Source organism: Sebastes fasciatus, chromosome 7 (assembly GCF_043250625.1).
Source record: "Sebastes fasciatus isolate fSebFas1 chromosome 7, fSebFas1.pri, whole genome shotgun sequence".
Classification (NCBI taxonomy): Eukaryota; Metazoa; Chordata; class Actinopteri; order Perciformes; family Sebastidae; genus Sebastes; species Sebastes fasciatus.
In genome coordinates this window covers 4,166,501-4,189,945 of record NC_133801.1, presented here as the reverse complement: position 1 = coordinate 4,189,945, position 23,445 = coordinate 4,166,501, and the positions used below count along the sequence as shown (strand labels likewise).

General features: G+C 39.7%; 1 protein-coding gene across 1 annotated transcript; it reads left to right on the top strand.

The window, feature by feature from the left end:
• Window positions 1-6,874: 6,874 nt before the first annotated feature.
• bbc3 (BCL2 binding component 3) lies at window positions 6,875-21,640 on the top strand. The gene is made up of 4 exons (XM_074641085.1): window positions 6,875-7,179; window positions 9,091-9,508; window positions 14,865-15,058; window positions 18,165-21,640. Exons 2-4 carry the CDS (start codon window positions 9,103-9,105, stop codon window positions 18,258-18,260), a joined length of 696 nt encoding a protein of 231 aa, XP_074497186.1. The 5' UTR covers window positions 6,875-7,179; window positions 9,091-9,102; the 3' UTR covers window positions 18,261-21,640.
• The last annotated feature ends 1,805 nt before the right edge of the window (window positions 21,641-23,445 follow it).

Genomic DNA, 23,445 nt, shown 5'->3' with positions numbered 1-23,445 from the left:
AAGAAAGACATTAAATTAATGAAAAAAGAGACATTAAACTAAAAAGGCGTTAAACGCCTAAAGAGAAATTAGATTACTATAAAGAGACACTAAATTAATAAAAAGAGACAATGAATGACTAAAAAGCTGCTTTGATTTCAGCTTCGAGGTATCGTGCATACTGCTCACCGTCACCCTCACCAGAACACCTGAATATAACAGAACCATCGTTGGTGTTATTAGTGACACCTGCTTCTCCTACAATGACAAGTTGAAGTGTGAAAAAGGCCCATTGGGGCGACAGTAGCTCCGTCTGCAGGGACTTAAAAGAATTAGGTGTCTGCCCCCGCACCGTTCAAATGTTTCTTATCCGGCGGCCACCGAGGAGGAGGAGGAGGAGCAGAAGGAGGAGCAGGAGGAGGAGGAGGAGGAGGAGGAGGAGGAGGAGCAGGAGCAGGAGCAGGAGCAGGAGCAGGAGCAGGAGCAGGAGGAGGAGGAGGAGGCTGACATGTGGAGGAGTTGATGGGTGAAACCGATGATGTCATTGTAGCAACCCAAACACAGGCTCAGCTTTCAGTCGTGGGGACACATGCTGAGGCCTTCTGTTGTGGTTACCGCGGGACAAATATCAGACACACACACCTGACGGGGATTTCTCTCACCTGTCCGTCCTTTAAGGTTCTCATCATGTTGTCCACCTGCTACCACATTACTTAATCAGAGAGAGAGAGAAGGTTGAAGCGCTGTCACATGATTAAAACTATAAAGCCAGTGAGGCAGGATCCAGTCAAGAGATTTCCACTGTTAGTGGGTGGAAACATCTTATTTTATCCCCAAAAATGTAAACTTTTAAGGAACTAAGAAAAACAAAGTTTGAAGCGAACAACCCACACGTTTTCAGTTTCATTAATTAGTTTTGATTTCTAATTATTTTCACAGTCTGACACTTCAACAGTTTCACAACAAACTGAGACTTTCTTGACCTGCAAAATTATGTTTTAAATTGACAAACATCATATGTCTCTCGCCGTTGACCACCGTTCATGTTTTTTCCGAAATAAGGTCCCATCGTGGTTCACCGGAAGGGGCGGGACTCTGCATCGCTATGTAGATATGAAGGACTCATTCTAAGCTAATGAAAACACAACAGTTCTTAGTTTCAGGTGATTAGACACTAATAAAAACATAATTTTTAATATTATATGCCATTTCTGCTAATAGATCCCCTGAAATGTCACACACTGTTCCTTTAATCTCAAAGACATAAAGCTATGCAGTTTCTGTGTGAGTGTATGAACACAGCGATTGGTGACTGCGATGCAACGCCAGCTACGATCTGGCCTATAGGGCCGTACATTGGTCGGTGTCGGCTCTGGACTGAAGGGCAGCGGGAGGGAGGAGCAACCTGGTTACTGCAGAAGTGAGACACAAGGCGGCAGATCTCATTTACATGCTTATCACAGCTGCAGAAGTGTAGATGACCTGAGCATGGTGTGTGTGTGTGTGTGTGTGTGTGTGTGTGTGTGTGTGTGTGTGTGAGATGCAGGTGAACACAGAGTCAGGGTCAGAGAGCTATGTGTGTAGACTATACACCTTATCTGGTGTCGTCATGTCTCTCTAGTTGCATAGCTTCACTCAGGTTACACACACACAGACACACACATACAGAGACAGGCAGACAGACAGAAAACAATGACGATGAGGCCGTTTGCAACCAAAAACCTTGCAGGTGACATCATCATTCGTTGGCATCGGCGGGTGTTTGGGTGCTGCTGAGGTGTGACTGACCTTTTAGCCTGCACTTGTTCCCCCGTTGCACATAAATAAAGACCATCAGAGCCAAAACTCCTCGACTCAACATGCATTTCATTCATTTCTGGACCTAAGAACCTTTTGACATCTTATTCATCGTATTCACAATAAAAGAAAATCAAGCAACAATATAACAAAAGCAGCCTAACAGGATTTTTGATGGTAACAGTCTTGACTTGCATTAGCATTCATTATCTGGTTGCTACAAGCTGACTGTTGACCACGTGTCATGCAAAGTGTGTCTGTGGTCTCTAAACTGGCAGAGGAGGCTCGCCCAGACATGTACCTGAGAGGGGACACACCCCCCTCCTCCCAAATAAGGGGGTGTGCACCAATCTGGCCGGGGTCTTAAGACAAGCTGCCATTTCCAGCCGATTAAACAGCCTCCGACCTGCAGCTCCACTGAGCCGCCCCTGTCTCATGCCCTGCAGCTGAGCTTTGAGCCCAGAAGACAATGATCTGAGTGTCGGGGGTCAAGACAGCAGGGAGTCTGAAGTCATTTGGGATGCTAATGTTATGCAGGGTTTTCACACTATAGGGTGTAAGAGCTTGAACAATTCGGCTGCTGTTGTGATCGTAACTTTACTGCAGGTTTCTCTCGTGAAAAATTATGAGTGTTGCAGCCTGAACATCAAGATGTTACGAGATTAAAACATAAGAAAAAAGAAATCCCTTAAGTGTTCCCTTAATTCTTTTGAAAAGACTTGGAAACCTCTCCTAAACCATATTGACCTCTGACCTCCTGGCCAGGTTGTGACGATTGAGCCTCCCTAATTATTTTGTTGGATTGTTGTTTTTATTCTTTATTTACTTTATTATTTTTTATGTTTTTGTGTAAATGTGTATATTGTATGTGTTCTATTATTTCACGTGCATAGTGTTTGACTAATTTTGGTGTCACCGCTGCTTTAAGTCTTGTTGTTATGACGGAGTATTAGGGCCACATCGAGGAAAAAAAAAAATCTGAGATTTCGAGAATAAAGTCATAATATTGAGAATAGAGTCATAATATTACGAGAATGAAGCCATAATATTACGAGAATAAAGTCATAAATTTACGAGAAAAAAAGTCGTAGTATAGAATAATACATTATTCTAATTAAAAAAAGAAATATTTAAAAAAAGAAAAAAGAAATGCACTGAAGTACAGAGAGATTTTGTAGATTTTGTGTCTTTTAAAATGTGCCTGTGAAGTCTTCATTAAGTGTGCAAATAAACATATGTGTCAGTGGCTGACTGCGTATTTGGATTTAGCGATTTGTCATAAATGGATTCCAGTGTTAACAAAACATTCACTAATCCCGGATTATAATTTCTAATGTTTGGGTTTAGGAAATCTATCCCGAATGCCATCAAAAGGATTTCTATTGAAGCTTCAAATGCAGAAATTCAGTTTGCATTTCAAAGAAACTCTGGCTGTAAAGCCATCAGCGTTATACCTCGGAGGGAAACTAATAAACACACAGACCTGTTTGGTCTTTTGTCTGAAGGTGGAAACAGAATCAATCTACTGTTGGACGTGACAACATTCAGGTAAAACAAAGAAACTGAAACATAAGATTGACTAAGTAACAAAATCACACATAATAACAATGAAAAATGTGACAAAAACATTTCAGTTTAAAGGGCAGATGGAGCCTCATGTCCTCGTCAACATCTGCTGAAGAAAAAATCCTTTTCACTGAAGCAACTTTTTCATATTAAGCACTAAATGTTGTCTCGGCTTCATTGATGTCAAAACAGAAAAACATGAGAAGCCTTCTCATTAAAATTGTTGCTTTTCTTTTTTGTTTTGTTTATAACCAATAAATAATGCAAGACAATCTGCTGGAGAACGACCACAAAGCACCACAACATCTGTGCAGCTACGACAAATAACGTGTTCACTAGACTGGATTGATTCACTTCTTAAAATGCAAAATATTTGTGTTCATCATTATGATGCAGTCTGTGTCTGACCTGTTTTACTGTACTAACCTTAATTAGGCCTACATTTACTCTCAAGTACTGTACTTATACTTACACTTATACTTCACTCAACTACATTTATTTGATAACGTTACTTTGCAGATTCAGATTATTACGTAATACATAATATAAAGCAATTAATACATTTTTGTGCCGTGTGTTATTATAGGTTAAGCTTCCCAGCAGTATATTAAAGGTGCAGTGTGTAGGATTTGGCGGCATCTAGTGGTGTGGTTTCAGATTGCAACCAACTGAGTACCCCTCCGCTCACTCCTCCCTTTCCAAGACTGCAGTAACGTGAGCCGGCGAGTGCAAAACCGTGGTAACGCAGTTCGCCTCGCTCAGAGGCCATCCTTACCATAATAACACTACTTTAGGAGCAACGGAAGTCAGACGGCAACTGGTTTTGCACAAGCGTGACGGACACCGTAAAAACTTGGCCGACAGACGCTCACCAACAGCTCCAAACTTTCCGTCGGTCGGCTTAGTGTGTGTCGGGGCCTTTAGGGTTCAACCCCAAGAACCCTAAACCTGCCCCGTAAACTGCAACACACAATGGTTTTAAGGTGTGTAATTTTAATAAATAACTGTATTTATTATAATATAAATAAATAACTGTTCCCTGATATTGTTGGTTTAAAAGTGTTTAGTCAGTTTCACTACAATTTACACTTTTATGAACAAATACGTGCAGCCGGGCCGATGAAAAAGTGTAAGAGAGTTACTTTCTTATTTTATTGATTTGTTCTTTTGTTACCTAAATGCAGAAAATGAGGAAGTCCACCCACCAGCATTTAAAAAAAAATATTATTATTATTATATATATTTTTTACAGGGCGACCAGAGCCTCCCAAAAGGTGGCGCCCTGGGCGACTGCCTATATGGCCTATGCCTTAAAGCCGGCCCTGCTACCAAGTCACAACAGGCCAATCCGTAGATCTTGTGGACTCTAATCACAGTTTAGTCAAGAGTAAATACAGAGTCTCTGTTTGCACAAGACTCTGACCCACGACTGTAGTTACACGTCACTGCTTCCATTATCTTGAGAGCATTTAATTGCACTGAAATATTACTTCCATCCCGGAGACGGCAGGTTGTGCAGCAACTTCATAGTTTTTTTTTAGTCATTTTATGAAAATGATAATAATCCTCAAGACAAAATAAATAATCCTCTAGACTGAAATTGCACACAAGAGGACATTCTGCAAACTCATCCAAGAGGCTTCTACAGTGGACTTAAAGGGGAATCACGGTCATTTTAAACCCACACAGGACTCTCATGATGACACGTGAGAGTCAATGACAACAACAGAGACTTATCTGTCTCTGTATGAATCACATGCAAAACTAAATCACAACCGTCAGAAGTGCTTATATAGGTAGCAAGGGTTTTGACACTGCAATGACTGTGTTATAATTATGGCTGTCAATCGGTTAAAATATTTAATCGCAATTAATCGTATGAATGTCCAAAGTTAATCGTGATTAATCGCACATTTTTTATCTGTTCAAAATGTATCTTAAAGGGAGATTTGTCAAGTATTTAATACTCTTATCAACATGGGAGTGGACAAATATGCTGCTTTATGCAAATGTATGTATATATTTATTACTGGAAATCAATTTAACAACACAAAACAATAGATATTGTCCCGAAACCCTCACAATTCACTAGCTTTAGTTATAATAAACAGTAAAACTTCACACTAAAGGCTGCTGACTCAGCTCCACTCCACACAGGAGCTCATTGTGTTAGTTTACAGCTGCTGCAGATGTGTCAAACTGTGAAGGAAATTAGGGGGAAGCCAGCTGGGCGGTGAGGAGCGTGTGTGTGTGTGTGTGTGTGTGTGTGTGTGTGTAGGTGGGGGGATGTTTTGTTGTGTGGAGTTGTCACATGATGAGGAAATGTCTTGTGTCCTGAGATGAGAGATAAAAAGTTACAGAGGGAGGAGGGAAACTGCAGGATGTGAGGGTCATTAACTGTTAAACTTTATCTTGTATCTCATAAGAAATACAATAGTTTTTTATCTATAATGCTGCAGGAAGTGAAGTCTGATGTTGTTACAAATAAAAACACCAGAGGAGGAAACAGAAAAAGAAAGAGAGAGAGAGAGAGATAGGAGAGGAGGTGGAGAAAGTGAGACAGCAGCAGCATCCTGTCAGGGATCATGTCAGCACTTGTTGAGGAGGGGAAGGCGGAAGTGACGTCTCCCAAACAACACTGCGATTCGGCCATCAAAATAAAAGCACGTTAACTGGAGTTGAAAAGACTAAGTGCATTATTGGGGACTACAGAAAGAAATGGATAATTAAACTGTTATTAAAAAATAATTTAAAAAAAACACAGTGTACTTATTGGTAATATTATAAATGATGGACAGATCACCTAATATGCACATAAACTAAGACCAAATGTGTAGTTTTACAAGGTAAACACACACCGGCAATATAGGCACTATCTGTTTATAGCATGTTTATAGCTTATTTTGTATATTGTATATTGGTAAAAATTAAATTTTTGTATTCTTATTTTATTCTAACGTTTTCATCTATTCCTTTGTTATTATACTGTTTACTTGCACCAACAAAACCAAAGCAAATTCCTATTGTATACCTCTTACACCTGGCAATAAACACGATTCTGATTCTGATTCTGATACAAGTACATGTGGTCTTATGTAAATTCTCTGGCATACATGATGCACTAATATACATTGTTTTCCTTTAATTTGCCCATATTTCACACTGATCCACACACAGTGTTATTATTGTTTGTCTGCCTCAATAAATTAATTCATCAATTTTTCATTCACTCATGTCTATGTGCCGGGGCATTCACATAACTGGTCATGCGTGTTTATGCCTATATGATCCTTTCTCACTATGCTAATTTAACCACAAGGAATCGGATTCAGGTTTATTGGTTTACTACCTCATTTTATTTATTTTAAAACAAAAATTGCTCCAATCTCGCCTACTTCAGCTTTAAACAACCATAAACATATATTTCCCCACTGGGTTCAATAAATGTTCACTTCAGGCTTTTATTCTGAAAATGCTCCTCCGGATGTCAGCTCTTGTTGATAAATAGAGAAGCGGCAGCAGTGAACCGCTCAGACTGAAACACACTGGAGAGAGATAGAGGAGCACTGGCAACCAGCTGCTCCGGTACTCAGTTCATCTCGTCGGTGTTTATTTTGTTTTGATGGGTTAATTTAACAGAAAAAGAAGCTGAATATAAACCGAAACAATCATAAACCTGGAAACTTGACATGGAATGACACATTTGTCACCGGAGTGGACTTTAACATCGTCTTGTCGCCGGTTGTTTTTGGCTCATTTTTACCCGTCTGATGAGCACCTGTTCCGGCCGGTTTCTGACCTGCAGACAGCCTCACCACGGAGATCCAGAGAGACACAGTAAGTACTTTAATATAGATTAATTTATCTTATTTTATTGCTGCAGAATTTGACAGCTCAAAGTTCATTCATCTGTCCAGCTGTCAGGCTAAAACAACTTGTTAACACCTTAAATGATGGCACATTTTAGTATATATATATTTTTTTTAATTTTGATTACTAGATGTATTATTATTTAATTTTTATTAAATAGTTTTGTTTTTAGTATTTATTATTTTGGGTTTTTTACACATTTTTTTCACAAGTCCAAGCTGTGGCAAATTTTTAGTATATATTTTTTTAATTTTTGATTACTAGATGTATTATTATGTATTTCTTATTAAATATTTTATTATTTTGGATTATTACAGTTTTTCACCAGTCCAATCTGTGGCCAATGTTTAGTAAAGTTTTTAGCTTTTTTTTGTACTTATTGTTTTTTGGGTTGTATCTAGCGTTACATCTGCAGAATTTGACGGCTTTGAGTTGCATCATCTGTCCAGCTGTCAGGCGACTTTCCTACTTTAAGATGCTTTAGTTTACATTATTATTGCAGGTTTACAGCGAAAAGACGTGTCGATATATAAATATTACCTGTTTGGCGGCAATAAGTGCCCTTAAGGAGCGGAGGAATTGTCAAAAAACACCTTTTAACACCTTAAATTATTCTTTTTACGGATTAAACTTCGGGCTTCAGCGGTTATTTTATGTCTCCACGTGTTTTATTCGGACCGTTAGTTTGAAATTCTGACTGTTAAAAACGTTGATATTTAACAGCCGTTAAAAAACTGTCAGAGAGACCCGCGCGTGGCTCGCTCGGCTTCTGAACGCGCGTGTCCGCTTCTCCTCGTGCTCGGGCTGTTTACAAACAAGTCTCGTGCTCCCAGGAAGAGGAGCAGCAGCCCCGCCCCCTAGCGGCCGGAAGAAGAACATATATAGACAGGTTGGCTGGTTGGCTGGTTAAAGTGTTGGAGAAAGAACAAACAATGGTGTGAAAATTAGCATTTATTTATTTAAGTTTATATTTTACTGTGGAGAATTTGTTGTCAGGTAAACCTATAATTTGTTTTCTGGTGTTTTCAATTTGTGATTAATAGATGTATTATTATTTAGTTTTTATTAAATACTTTAGTTTTTTATTATTTATTATTTGGGATTTTTACATACCAGTCCAATCCGTAGCAAATTGTTAGTATATATTTTTTATTTATTTGTTTTTTTAATTTCTGATTACTAGATTTATTATTTTTTAGTTTTTATTAAATATCTTTGTTTTTAGTATTTATTATTTTTGATTTTTACAGTTTTTACCATTTCAATCTGTGGCAAATTTCTAGTATATATTTTTTTTTTTTTTTTTAATGTTTGATTACTAGATGTATTATTATGTATTTTTTATAAAATATTTTTGTTTTTTATTATTTATTATTTTGGATTTTTACAGTTTTTACCAGTCCAATCTGTGGCCAATTTTTAGTAAAGTTTTTTTTTTTAAGCTTTTTTTTGTACTTATTATTTTTTGGGTTGTATCTACATGGTTTAAGGTTAAACGCATGATTGTAATGGAATGTATTTACATATGTGCATGTCTGTAGGGCTGCAACTAACGATTATTTTAATTGGCGATTATTTTCTCGATTAATCGATCAGTTGTTTGGTCTATAAAATGTCAGAAAAAGGTAAAATGTTTTTGCCAAAGCCCCAAGATGACGTCCTTTAATGTCTTGTTTTGTTCACAACTCAAAGATATTCAGTTTACTGTCACAGAGGAGTAAAGAAACCAGAAAATATTCACATTTAAGTCAAAAATCTGAGAATTTTGACTTTTTCTTTTCTTAGAAAATTATTCAAACCGTTTAATCGATTATCAAAATGGTTGCCGATTGATTTATTAATTGACAACTCTAATGTGCACGCCTGTGTGTGTTTTAGACTTCTACTGAGATGGCCCGTGCAGAGACCATCGAGAGCGTAGGGGAAACTGGAGTAAGTGGAGGAAACGACCCTCTTTCTCGCCACAACACCTGCAGCATGGAGTTTCCTCGCCCCTTCTACAACTGGCCCGGCCTGCTCACCACTACCACCATCACCACCGGCTCTGGGACCGGAACCGGTGCCATACACCTCCGCCACCACAACCACCACCACCATCTGCAACCTTTGCAGGCTCTCTATCAGTCGTGCCCGCTGCCTTACCCCCACCCAGAGGGCCAGGACGAGCCCCAGACTCACCAGCAGCTACCCGCGTTATCGCCATCACCAACTTCTCCTCGGTCGCCGCTCTGCAATCGGAGGGAAGAGAGGGGCGGAGGAGCAGTTGCACCCAGTGCCTTCTCAGGACACCAATCAGGTAAGATAATAGGATTCACTTATAATTAAAGAAAAAGTCACAAGTTTACACAATTGGGATGATAAAAACAATGCTTAGAGAAGGATGAAAAATCTTATATGTATAGTAGCAGGACGTGACTTGTAGCAGAGTGTCATCAAAACCATGTGGGTTAGCTCTCCCTTTGTTTTGACAGACAGGGAAAGGGGGCAAATGTTATAACACCAAGCACATCAGTAATCATTTAGCTGCCAGAGAGCGAGCTACAACAGAGCCAGCAGTGATTTATGGCGAACGCTCAACGCTGCAAGAACAAGCAGTGGAAAAGATGTGACTCAGCCACACAGCACAGTTTGCCTTTCAGACCTCCACCCTTAAATAAACACGAGAGTTATCAGTTAGCAGGAGAGTATCGGTTATGTGTGTGCTGCAGCGCCCGCGGCTGTGTCTCTGACAGGAGACTGTTTGGGCAGTGTTGATGGGGGACAGGTGTTGAGGAGACGTGTTACGACTGTCACAGGGATAAACATGAGGCCTTATAACCAGCAGACCACTGTGCTGCTGCATTGTGAAGCTACACAGACAATAGAGTGCTGCTGCAGGGATGACGTATTTTTGTAGGCCAACCAGGAAGTTAGCATCAAAAAGCCGATGGGATTTTTCCATTGGGATACTTTCACGTTTTGTTCAGCAAGAAAGATAATCTCCACAAATGAAACACCACTTTTAAGATTTTTGAAGTGTGAATGCAATCGCCAGAAGTAAAAAGTTTGTTTAGGTTATAAACAAACTACATCACGGTCGCATGAGCGCAAGTAATACACAACGAGGCTGTGAAGGAGGACGAGTCGGTGTGATGATGTTTAGTTGTCTCATTTAGCCACTTGTTAGCAACCACCTTTTTTAAGACATATGAAAGCTTCAAAATTAACGTGTGAGATATTTACTGACGTATTTTATATCGTAGAACAAAACGTTAAAATCTCTTCAGCTCGTGTTAACCACAGACCGTATTTCAGGCATCTGACTAAAACCCCATTAAAAAAACCCATTGACTTCCGGATGAGAGAACCAGAAGTGCTAAAATGCTAACTCATTTCCAGGTTTTAGGACTCATTCCTGTAGCACTCTATAAAAACTGCTCAAACCTGTTTTATTCACCAGACAATGAACAATGTCTGTCTGTCTGTCTGTCTAGTCTATAGAATATGATTTGTAGGCCAGGACATGCGATTTGAAAATAACAGTAGGCCATATTGTGATTTTGGTAAAAATATTATAATGACACTTATTGGAATTGGTACATAAAATACTTCCTTTTGACTCAAATAAGGGATTAATGGACAGAAACATTTTACATTCATGGACGTTGCACCGGTTTCTTGGCTGTACATTGTCAAAGAGAGGTATTAAAGTAGCTAGTACTCGTTATTGTTTTAGTATTTGGGGAATAAAAGCTGAATTGTGAGTTGTTAATTTATGCCTGCAGCTCCAGCAGTTTATTTCTTCTCATTAAAGTGCCACAATCACTGTCAGTGAGTGATTCCCTTCGACTGCAGAGGTTAATTATTTCTTTGTTTTTTTGAGTTCGGTGAAGAGTGAGACACTTTTTATTATCATGGGATGAGTCATGTAGACTCAATCTGAACTTCAGTATCCTGGAGGGTTATTTGGAGGCGGTAGAAAGGGAAATTCAGGTGGCAGCAGGAAAGGCAGGTTTTCATTTGGCTCTGAGCCGCTGTGTTGTGACAGATTTGCAACAATGTAAACAGATGATTTACCCCCCCACCTCTCCTCCTCTCCTCCTCTCTCAGCTGCAGGTCAGCTGTCTATCTTGGGCATGTTCAGACATGTCCTCTGACTGCAGTCAGTCACAGAAACAGTCTGCTTCATTTCCTCCATTCAGCCAGGCTGTTATACTTAAATTAGGCCGTTCAGTCAGGCTACAGATTTCTCAGGAATCTTACCTTTAGTCAGCTAGTTTTAGTTTGTTTAGTTTGTCAGACTTACAGTTTGTTAATCAGGCTCCTCAGTCCGCCTGCTAATCACACAGTCAGTCACTCTGTTATCTAGAGTCAGTAAGTAAGTTAATTATTCAGTTAGCTACTCAGCAACATAGTTAATCAGATAGTCAGATAATCCACGAGTCTCCTAATTAATCAGTCAGATACTGTAATTAATCAGTTAGTTAATTTATTTGTCATTTACTTTACTTTTAATGTATTATTTAATGTGCTTGCTGTGTGTTTCCTTCTATGTATTATTTTTTAATTGTGTATTGGGACCATGCTGCATGGTGATTCTGCACTTTAAATAAAAATGATTGATTGATTCAGGCACATAATAATAATAATAATAATAATAATAATAATAATAACAAACTTTATTTTTATAGCGCCTTTTAATAAAATAAAATGCAGCTCAAAGTGCTTTACAGGAGAAAAATCAATAACGGGTATTAAAACAGAAGTGAAAAGAAAATAATAAAGTCATAAGTAGATAAAAAAAAAAATAGGATAATACTAGTAATAAAAACAAGTTTATAATGGTAAAAAACAACTAGGGCTGTCAATTGATTAAAATATTTAATTGTGCTTAATCGCATGACTGTCCATAGTTAATCATGATTAATCGCAAATTAATCACACTTTTTTTATCTGTTCAAAATGTACCTTAAAGGGAGATTTGTCAAGTATTTATTACTCTTATCAACATGGGAGTGGGCAAATATGCTGCTTTATACATATGTATTTTTAATGTATTTGCATAAAGCAAGAATATTAGCTCACTCCCATGTTAATAAGAGTATTAAATACTTGATAAACCTCCCTTTAAGGTACATTTTGAACAGATAAAACATGTGCGAATAATTTGCGGTTAACTATTTGAATCTATTGACAGCCCTAGTTAATAATCAATGTCACTTCATTGAGATAATCTGTAAACTTGTCGGGTTGTCAAGTTAGTTGGTTGTATTGTCAGTTTGTAGGTCAATTATTAGTTTAGTCAATCAGTCGGTTAATTAGTCATTTTGTTAGTTAAGTAACAACATAAGTAACGTTAGTTATCCAGCTCAGCTTTAAGCTTTTATCTGGTTTAGTCTGTTTTGATTTTTAATGCCACCCCTCCACCCGGCAACCAGGTCCCCCTCTAGTCTCTGCTGCCTCCCATATTTAACTGGTCACACTGGTCTCTGTCACCTTGTCCGTCTGTCAGCCTATCAAACAGACAGGTTTACCCTCAGCCCCGCCCGCTTTCCTCCCTCCACCCTATCACAGCTCAGCCCCCGACTCTGCCGGCCAATCGCATAGAGACGTCTCAGAGAGTGCTGCCTTCGAGTTACCTTGGCAACAAGCCAGGGTTTTCCAGTTTGTTATTTTTTTTTCTACCGCTCTCTCTTTTCTCTCTCTCTCTGTCTCCATCTCCATCTCTGTCTCCGTCTAGTCACCTGCATCTTTAAAGGATCAGTTGTAATCCTCCTAGCAAAGCAGATGCTGTGGTTGCCAGGGGTGTCCGTTTCTGTGGCAACTAGAGTTATGGTTGCCGCGGGCGCTCAGCTCGGTGACAGAGACTAGGGGTCGTTTCACAGGAATGCTGTGAAACAAGTATCATAGAAAAGGTTAGAACGGGTTATTTAATCATCTTCAAAAACATTTAATTTGAATGCAATATAATAAAACACTTTTTAAATGTTAGATGGATAATCAAACGAACAAGAGAAATAACAAGAAATTAAATTTGGGAAGTGCTTTTAAATGTGTTTTGTGTTACATGTATAAAGAAATGATAAAATGGAGAAGGAGATAATAGAAAAAGTGTTGGTTTAGTTCAATAGTTCACAATAATTTATGATGCTGACAATCTTCTACATTATAAAATAGGGTTTAACTGATAAAAGAAACAAAGTAAGCAAGTAAGTAAACATAAACAAAATATGAGACAAAGAAAATGCTTAAAAACACATCAGCTTTCATAGAATTATAATATCTCTAATAGGTTTAGGCCTGTTTGTCACGCTAAAGCGACCAGACAGAAGGTACAGGTATCTTTAATGGTAAATAGTCTGTAAACACAACAAACACAAACACACATACAGTTCCTCTCCATACCAGACTTATTAAGCAGATTAAGAGATTACTCTCCCAAGTTAAAGAAGAGGAAAATAAGTCATCCCATCAAGCTCCTTAAGAAATATGTGTGTGGCCAGAGAACTAAACAACCAACGCTGGGAACCACAGTAAATATTTTTGGTATGTTTTTAATGTCAGAGGTCAAGAAAATTCACTCATTCACTCCCTGTTATTTCTGCATCAAATATGATAAACTTTAAAGTCACTTTTTCCACTTTTTTTAGTTTTTACCATCTTGGGTTTTGGCCATTGCCACCTTGGTCTTTGGTCATTGTCATCTTGGTTTTTGGCCGTTGCCGTCTTGGTTTTTGGTCGTCGTCTTCTTGTTTTTTTGCAACCAGAAGTTACACGAGAGGGTGGAGCTAAGTACCGAACACTGAATAAGACATTTTTAGGCGACCAAAATGTTGTAAAGGGTTAAAGTTGTAAGAAGAAAACAAGGACAACTCCCAGACCGGATAACGCTGTGGTAGCGACCTGTCAATCACAAGGTAGCCACTCCCTAAAGCATCCCCTGCTTTATGGTCTATTCGACTCTAAATGGGACCATAATTTACTGAATGAACATCATGCTGTATTGAAAAAGACTTGAAACTAGCGATTGAGACCATAAACTCATTTTTACAATGTTTACTGAGGTAATAAATCAAGTAAGAAGTTGGCTCATTTTCTCATAGACTTCTATGCAACCAGACTTCCTTTATAGCAACCAGAGGAGTCGCCCCCTGCTGGCTTTTAGAAAGAATGCGGGTTTAAGGCACTTCAGCTTTGGCTTTTGGCTTCACTTCTCAGGTTGCCCACTATGGCCCACACACAATATTTTAACCTTATTTATCTCTGTATATTACTCCAAGTTCCATGTAAACATTGATGATCAGTAACGGCCTGAAAGCGACTGATGGTTTCTGGGAAGACTGTGTTATTTAGGTCTCTGTTTCTTGGCAGCTTGGCCTGTACAGCCTGCCCATATGTGACTATGTGTGCACAGATCCCCCCCGACTTGAACTGTCTACATTAAGGAGGCTAATAATGTACGCTGCTTGTTGAGAATCAATTAAGCATAACCAGAGGCTCTGCATACCCAATAAAGTGCTTCTGTCTCTTCATACATGAACATTTCTTCTCAAGAGAGACACAGAGAGTCAGAGCATGAGGAAAAACAATGGTAAAAATAAAATGAGGGAGAAATGTGCTTTTCTTTGATAATGTGCTATTTTCTGAATCCATTTTGCCTTTTTCTGCTGCAGAGTCGTACAGAGAGGAGGAGCGCCAGCAGGGACCTCTGCCGGACCTGCTGCCCCAGAACGAGCAGCCGTCCTGGGCTTCCCCACATCACAGAGCCCCGAGAGCAGAGGCAGTGCAGGAGCTGGAGGTCAGGAGGGTGGCCCACCAGCTGAGGGCCATCGGAGATGAATTTAACACCACAGTCCTCCACAGAGCGGTAAGAGGAGGGTCGGGCCTTCGATGTGTAGTTTATGGGTTGTTTAGTTAGATGATGAGTTAATATGAACACTGAAAGAGAGATGGGTGAACCTAAACAAAAAATGATTAGATGATGAGAAAAGGCAGATCAGTCTGGTCCAGAGCATATTTATTTTCAAAGTAAGGCTACTTTGTTTATACGGAAGTTTATTTTGAAAAGACACTATGCATGTAACAAGCGTATATTGACACGCCGTCCCCGATCCGTCCAAAAGTAACGCAAGAGGAGTACCCCGTGCGTCAGTCTCCGCGGTATTTGACGAGTTGGGAGTGAGAGCGTGTCGGACTCCGGGAGCTGCGTCCACTCTCATCCTGGCGACCTGCAAGCACACTTGTGTGTTCTGTTGTCACCATAACAACTAACAACAATCACCATTTCCTTTTGTAACTACTCAAATGACCCCCGGAAAACAGTTCAATGTCAGTTCTACTCCTATTCTATAGGACTATGGTCTGGTGAATGTGTACAGTGTTGTCTGTGTCTGTGAATGCAGCAGTCACATTGATTCTCTCTCTCACACACACACACACACACACACACACACACACACACACACAGAGCTGTCTTATCTGTTCTTGCATGGATGAGCATGTGAGTTTACATGTAATTACACGTGTGTGCGCGTGTGTGCGCGTGTGTGTGTGTGTCAGTCGTGAGGACATATCAATACTTGTGGGAGAGAGATGAATCGATGTCATTCATGAGCGAGTCTCTCTCATTTTACTTTCTTTTTTTAGTGTTGATCTTTATTCTAGGGCTGTCAAAGTTAACATGATAGTAATGCGTTAACTCCACTTGTGGTTTTTAGGTTGTAGCAGGCTTAGTTTTACAGCTAGAGTGAAAATACTGGTATCATATGAAACTAGATAATCCAAGTAATCCATTGGTACCAACCATGAGGTTAAATAACGCTCCAAACTTGCGCTAAATTTTGGCGAGGAAAAACTGGCATGGCCATTTTCAACAGGGTCCCTTGACCTCTGACCTCCAGATATGTGAATGTAAATGGGTTCTATGGGTACCCATGAGTCTCCCCTTTACAGACATGTCCACTTTATGATAATCACTCAGTTTGGGGCAAGTCAGCAGTACCTGTGAGGGTTTCTGGACAATATTTGTCTTTGTTTTGTGTTGTTAGTTGATTTCCAATAATAAATATATACATACATTTGCATGAATCAGCATATGTGTCCACTCCCATGTTGATAAGAATATTAAATACTTGACAAATCTCCCCTTTAAGGTACATTTTGAACAGATAAAAAATGTGCAATTAATCAGGATATACTATGGACAATCATGCGATTAATCGTGCTTAAATATTTTAATCGATTGACGGACATAGTTTATACAAATTACAGTCAAACTAAAGAGTCTTTCTTCCTCCCTCCTCTCCTTTCTCTTTCCTTCTTCTCTCCAGAAAAACTGGCGTTCTTTTTTCCTCCCATTTCACCTTCTTTCCCTCCCTCTTTTATTTTACAGTTTCCTTCCTCGTCATTCTTGCTCCACTCTTTATCATTCTCTGTAGTGGTTTAATATATTAGTACGATAGTTTTTCAGAAACAATAGTGTGAAAACTGTTTCCATAAACACCTAAAAACAACAAGACAGACTTTACACATTAAAACAATCCTCACAGATTATATGACAGTATATTTCCTCTTATTGTCATGTCTTTATCTCACCCCTCCCTCCCTCTGTACTGTAGATCGCGTGAGGAGTTGGCAGCAACTCTCCACCTCCTCCCCCACCACACAATCACCTCCCCACTGTTCTCTCTCTCTCCCTCGCCCTCCCGCCTCATGCACATAAACAAAGATGACGTCACCTTGTCTTGACTCAGACGTGGACTGCGCACACACACACACACACACACACACACACACACTTTATGAGGGTGTAACAGCCCCGTTTGCAGACATCGTGTGCAGCAGGTTTCTGGCATCGCTGCCCTCATTGAACTGTCTGCTGCGTGCATGAGAAAGACAGAACAGATACTGTATTCTCAAGGGGAAATTATGTGTGTTGTTTACAACGCAGCCGGGCCAAAAGCACAGTCAGACACTTTTTCTAAACGAGCAAACAAAAGGAAGGAAGGAAGGAAGGAAGGAGGGAGGAAGTGAGAGAAGGAGGGATGGAGATTGTAAGAGGAGGGAGGGTTAACCACAAGCACGTGAGGTTCAGGCAGTTCAGAGGAGCATCTTTAACACAGACACGCACTTGTTTGTCCTCTTGTTCAGTGTTTCTCACATGTAGCTTCTCTTTCTCTACTTCCTTCTCCTGTTCACTCCTCTCCCCAAACATGACATCATCTTTCCTCTGTCTTTATGAGAAATTGAATAGTCAGCTTCAAGGATTTTTCTCCTTTCCACCCTGGTTATTATTTTCTTTTCAAATGATATTTTTTTAAACGTTTGGCAAAATTTCAGGGGTGAGAAAAAAATCAATTCACTTATCTATCGCGATTCTTTTTTTTTTTACGATTTTGAAATAGATTTTTTTTATATAATTTAATATATAATTACTTAATTTGAGTCAATGTGGAGGTAGAAGGAAGTTACTGCTTTTATTGTTGTAGTCTGAGTAACGTGACGTCATATCCGTTCTGTATCCTTCAACCAAAACAAACCAGCCGGCCGCCACGAAAAGTATAAAATTTCTCCGTATGGATACGACCTGCACCCTCACATTTTGGTTTTGGTCTGCACCAGAGTCTGATTACCATGTTCACAACTGCCCAAACGAACCGCACCAGAGTTTGATTAAAACAGACTAAATGTTGGCTTGTGAAAGCGCCTTAAAACACTCACAGGTTCTAACATCTTTGTAGATATCTAAGTAGCCGTCTTTCTCAGCTGCTGCTTCACATGCCAACAGGGACAAAAGGGAACAGCATTGACTTGCATGAAGTTGCAATTATGTGTCCATTGTGTTGTATGAGCTATTTGTAGGTCACGTCAATAAATGCGCATTTTTTAGCATCTTGGCTGGCTTGAAAAGGTCAGATATTTACTAAATGTTTTATTTGGACTAACATGTCTTTGTGTGTGTGTCTCTCTCGCAGCACGCTGCCCCCCACTGGCGGGACTGGAGAGACGCCTGCCGAGGACTCTTCAACTTCATCTCCCAGACTCTCAGCACTCTTTACAGGCTCACGTAGAGCGAGACGTCCTCATCCGCAAACCTCCGGTTACCATGGCGACTTTATACATTCAGGACTTGGCCATCGGACTGTGCTACTAGTGAACAGAACAAGCTGCACTCGTCATCCATTTGAACCCGGAGGATTAACGCGGTCTGAAATCAAAAACGTTTTCTCTGAACAAAGAATTTGAGGAGGACGAGATGAGCAGCTGGAGGTGTCGGCGCCACCTGTTGGCCGGATCAGGGTGCTACCTGTGGAAACTGGACCCTGCCTGTCTGTCCCTCCGTCAGTCAGTCTGCTGGTTCGGATTGCAGCTGACGGACCGACGGTCTCTTTCCTACCTGTATATTTTGTAAAATCCACTTTATTTCGCTGTCTTTGTCTCGAGGCTCATCTCAGTCAGTGTGTGTGTGTGTGTGTGTGTGTGTGTGTGTGTACATGGCAGACGTGGGTAAAAAAAAAGGTTATATGTACTGAGATATCAGTGCAAAATGGAAAATACAGATACATCAAAATTTGGAGCTTTTTAATTTTGATTTAATATCAGTCACTATTTTTCTGGAGAATGTGTCTTTTTTTTTTTCAAAATTGGAGAGATATCATCCGCCTGTTCGCCTGAAAAGGCGTATGAATGACACGATAATGCACAAGGCATTTAGCGCGCTTTTAGCATGCCATTTGTGCCGTGTAGGCTGTACTGACTGCAATGCAAAGTGACGTAAAATAAAAAGGGAGAAAGACCACAGTTCAACTTTGAGGGATTTACGGTGCTGTAAATCCATTTATCTTTATTTTATTTTGTGTTTAGTTTAGTCAGTGAGGCTTCCAGCAACCTCATCGCCATCGTCATCGCAGCATGGAGGTTTTGGTTGCTTAGTACAGCCCCTTAGTGTCATTTGTTTTCCGTACTTCTGTTTCCGTACATATTTTACTTAGTTTCCGTACTTATTTTAAGCTCAAACGTGACGTTTTTCCTAAACCTGAATAAGTGGTTTTGTTGCCTAAACATAACTGCGGCTGTAGTTTTGTTGCGTGGCGTACAAATGGCATGCGAAAAGCCTTAAAAGCGTCCTCATGAATGTCCTTGTAATGTCGTGGTATTCATACACCTTCCCGTGAGATCGGGTTGCTCCAATTCTTCCTTTTGATTATGTAAAAACATGATTTGTCCCTCGTCTGACGTGTGCATATTACTGTTGTTTCTTTTATTCTTATAAACTGTGAAACTGGACGCTGTGTTTGCATCGCAGGGAAACGATAAAAAAAAGAAAAGTCGGGTGTTATTCGACAGCGTGAACCTCTCTCCCAATCTGCTTCATTTCATGATACGACGTGCCTTCCTGCTCAGCGCTCTGTTGAGGCCTAATCTCCAAAACCGGGAAATCAGTCACCCATTCAAAGAAACTCTTCAAGTGCTTTGTTTGTCATTTGAATTACACTCAACCGCTCCAACGTCAGCATGGTTTTAGGTCATTTAAGGACAGAAACAGCTTCATCTCTGGATATTCCTCCGTTCACGCTGCCAGTGTTGGGAGCTGGCTGGGTCTCGCCCGCCTGTGTCGACAGTGTTTATAGTTTGTAAATATTCTTTTGGACGATGAATCTGAACTAATAGAGACTTAAAAAGTACTTATCAAATCGAGAGAGTTCGACGTGTTTGGGAGATCATTTTGTATTTCTGAGCGGCCATCGGCAACAGATGTTTGAATTTAAATCCAGTGGATTTGAGACGGTATTCCAAGAGTTAAAGAAATTAATTTGGATCTTTTGATTGTTGAAGAAGTATTTGATGACGTTTTGTAAAAATGACCCCTTCGCTTGTGCGATTACTTTCACTGTAGTTTGGGAGGAAATGTTTATTGCTCATATTAAGAGCATAATTTATTTTGTAACGTAGCTTATCTGTAGCTTGTTTTTTTTTTGGTTTTCTACATAATGTATTATTTATTTGTTTTCTTACATTCCTGATCAAAACTATGAATTAAGCTGTACTTGAGTTGTAACTGTTAAAACAGAGATTGAATAAGATGGGAGCTAAAGCTGTTGATATACACACTGAAAGTGGATACATCACTTTGAAAAGTAAGAAAATCAGCTTTAGAAATCGGTACTTTTTATCCACTGCTTGCGATAAGAAAGGCTTAATTGTTTAAAATGTTTTAAAGCAATGGTCTTGTTATTATTTACAAAGGTTTTGGCCATAAAGAACACATGGGAAACAATATGTAAGTGTTAAGGCTGTCAATTGATTAAAATAGTTAATTGTGATTAATCGCAAATTAATCACATATTTTTGAATCTGTTCAAAATGTACCTTAAAGGGAGACATGGGAGTGGGCAAATATGCTGCTTTATGCAAATATATGCATATATGTATTATTGGAAATCAATTAACAACACAAAAGAACCCATTTTCATTCACATATCTGGAGGTCAGAGGTCAAGGGACACCTTTGAAATTGGCCATGACAGTTTTTCCTCGTCAAAATTTAGCGTAAATTTGGAGCGTTATTTAACCTCCTTCACGATAAGTATGTATGACATGGTTGGTACCAATGGATGCCTTCGGATTTTTAGTTTCATATTTCAAAACTGAGCCCGCTACAACCTAAAAATCACAAGTTGCATTAAAGAAATTAGTGGCATTAAAACTAATATAACTTCGACCGCCCTAGTAAGTGTATTACAGGACACCACAAACCTCTCCAGACACACAAAGTGATGTATTTACTTTCTATTTGTATATCAGATGAGATGGAAAAGTACCAAAGTACTCCCTTTATACTCTTTAAAGCACAAATAAGTCAAAATCAGACTGTTAGCAATAACTGACTGAACTGAAAACCACTCTCATTGAAACTCAACCGGGTATTTCTGTAAATTTAATTTGCGCTACTTGTGCTACACATGCTAAAAATATACATTAACGTACTGTAACGTACTTTGGATTAAAGCGCCCACTTAGTGGAGGAGCTCAACTTTTATTTCAGGAAACATTTGACTGAAACGTGGACCCTTATTAACACTTCAAATGCCTCAAACATTCAACAGGGAAGTGATTGGCCGTGGTGGCAACACTGTTTTTAACATTTCTGATGTATAAAGTCCTGATGATGCCTGTTCAGCTCACATGACGCTAAGCAGAGAACAAGCTACGCCAGCTGCAGTAGACGCTCCTTTACTGCTTGTATATTCGTGTTTGCTAGCGGTGCTGCCGGCCATGTTTGCTGTCATCACATAGTACCGTTCTTGGGTCCTGGTTCCAACGACGACGCTCAGTGTCGGTCACATGCAGTGTGTATTTTGCTGTTTTTCAACTTTTTTCTATTGTAAACTTTCTACATGAATTTTGTACTTTTTTCTTTTTTATACAATAAAGATAAGGAGAACTATAATCACTTGTTTGGTGTTTTATGTCTGGATGCAGTCCGTGTGTTGTATGAATGTAAAACTAAATAAATTACATTATATATTATAAGAACTAATATTTCATTTTTTTTAATAAAATATGAAAACATCTGTCTTACAATATAACCCTGTTTCATGTAACAACCCTCAAATTAATTATGTTTAATTGTACCCCCTAGACAACGTAGTCGGGGATATATAGTGCTACACATGTCCTTCCGTCCGTCAGTCTGTCCTTTCACGTGTCACACTTTCGTTTACGGAGCAGAACTCAGAAACTATTTAACTTAGGAATAGGGATGTAGGGAATAGGTCCGATACTGTGCTCATATACTCGTACTCGTACTCGCAAAACGGCTCCGATACCACTTTACGTCAGCGTGACATTAACCTCTCGTCACCATCTTTCGGGTCCTATCGCACACGCTCACGCTCCACCTCCCCGACGGTGGGGGCGAGACGGGCCGGTGGTGCGCCCGACCCCACGGGGCTGGGATCCCACTTTCATTAAGCCACGGGGTTTTGCTTGCACCCTCTGACTCGCGAGTGCGTTAGACTCCTTGGTCCGTGTTTCAAGATGGGTCGGGGGGGTTGCCGACATCACCACAGACCACTGGCCCCTTTTACATGGCCTCCTTGTCATGTAAAGGAGATAATATAGGCTATCTCAGGGTTAAATAAATGTTAAATAAATCAAATTAATAAAAAAAAGAATCCCAACCCCGATTGGTTGAGAACCACAGGAGTTTACACTGTTGAAATGTAATTTTGGGGGGATGCTGCTCTTAAGCGAGAACAGCAGCAGTTTATTGGCTCAGCAGATGTTTACAGATGTTGGCGGCTGTCTGGGGGCGGGGCAGCAGCCCTCTGGCGTGACAGGGGATGGACAGACGCTGCTGTGGTCGCCATCACATCTGGAGAGCAGCACGGATTAACAGACATGAGGTCAAGACCCTCGCTGCTGCTACTGCTGCTCACACACACACATACAAACACACACACACCACGACTGTTTACACTGATGGTCAACATGAAAATCTGGTGCGAGACAAGCATGAAAATACTCCACGAACATTTTTTGATTCTTTTAAAGAGGCCTCGAATAACGTAATACAGCAGGAATGTATCAATGGTTCTCTATCACATTTACTTTATCAATTATATATTGTCTGGTTGGTTTGTTTTTTTATTAGGGCTGTCAATCGATTCAAATATTTATCACAAATTAATCACACTTTTTTTATCTGTTCAAAATGAACCTTAAAGGGAGATTTGTCAAGTATTTAATACTCTTATCAACATGGGAGTGGACAAATATGCTGCTTTCTGCAAATGTATGAATATATTTATTATTGGAAATCAGCTAACAACACAAAACAATGACAGATATTGTCCAGAAACCCTCACAGGTACTGCATTTAGCATAAAACAATATGCTCCAATCATAACATGGCAAACTGCAGCCCAACAGGCAACAACAGCTGTCAGTGTGTCAGTGTGCTGACTTGACTATGACTTGCCCCAAACTGCATGTGATTATAATAAAGTGGGCATGTGTGTAAAGGGGAGACTCGTGAGTACCCATAGAACCCATTTACATTCACACATCTGGAGGTCAGAGGTCAAGGGACCCCTTTGAAAATGGCCATGTCAGTTTTTCCCTCGCCAAACTTTATCGTAAGTTTGGAGCGTTATTTATCCTCCTTAACTTCCTTCATATGATACCAGTATCTTCACTCTAGCTTTAAAACTGAGCCCGAAAACCTAAGACATAAAATAGTGCAATTCAAAT

Coding starts and splice junctions, on each gene's coding strand:
- bbc3 (XM_074641085.1), top strand. CDS start 9,103: ATGGCCCGTGCAGAGACCATCGAGAGCGTAGGGGAAACTGGAGTAAGT. Junction 9,509..14,864: donor CTTCTCAGGACACCAATCAG/GTAAGATAATAG, acceptor TTTCTGCTGCAG/AGTCGTACAGAGAGGAGGAG. Junction 15,059..18,164: donor CCACAGTCCTCCACAGAGCG/GTAAGAGGAGGG, acceptor TCTCTCTCGCAG/CACGCTGCCCCCCACTGGCG.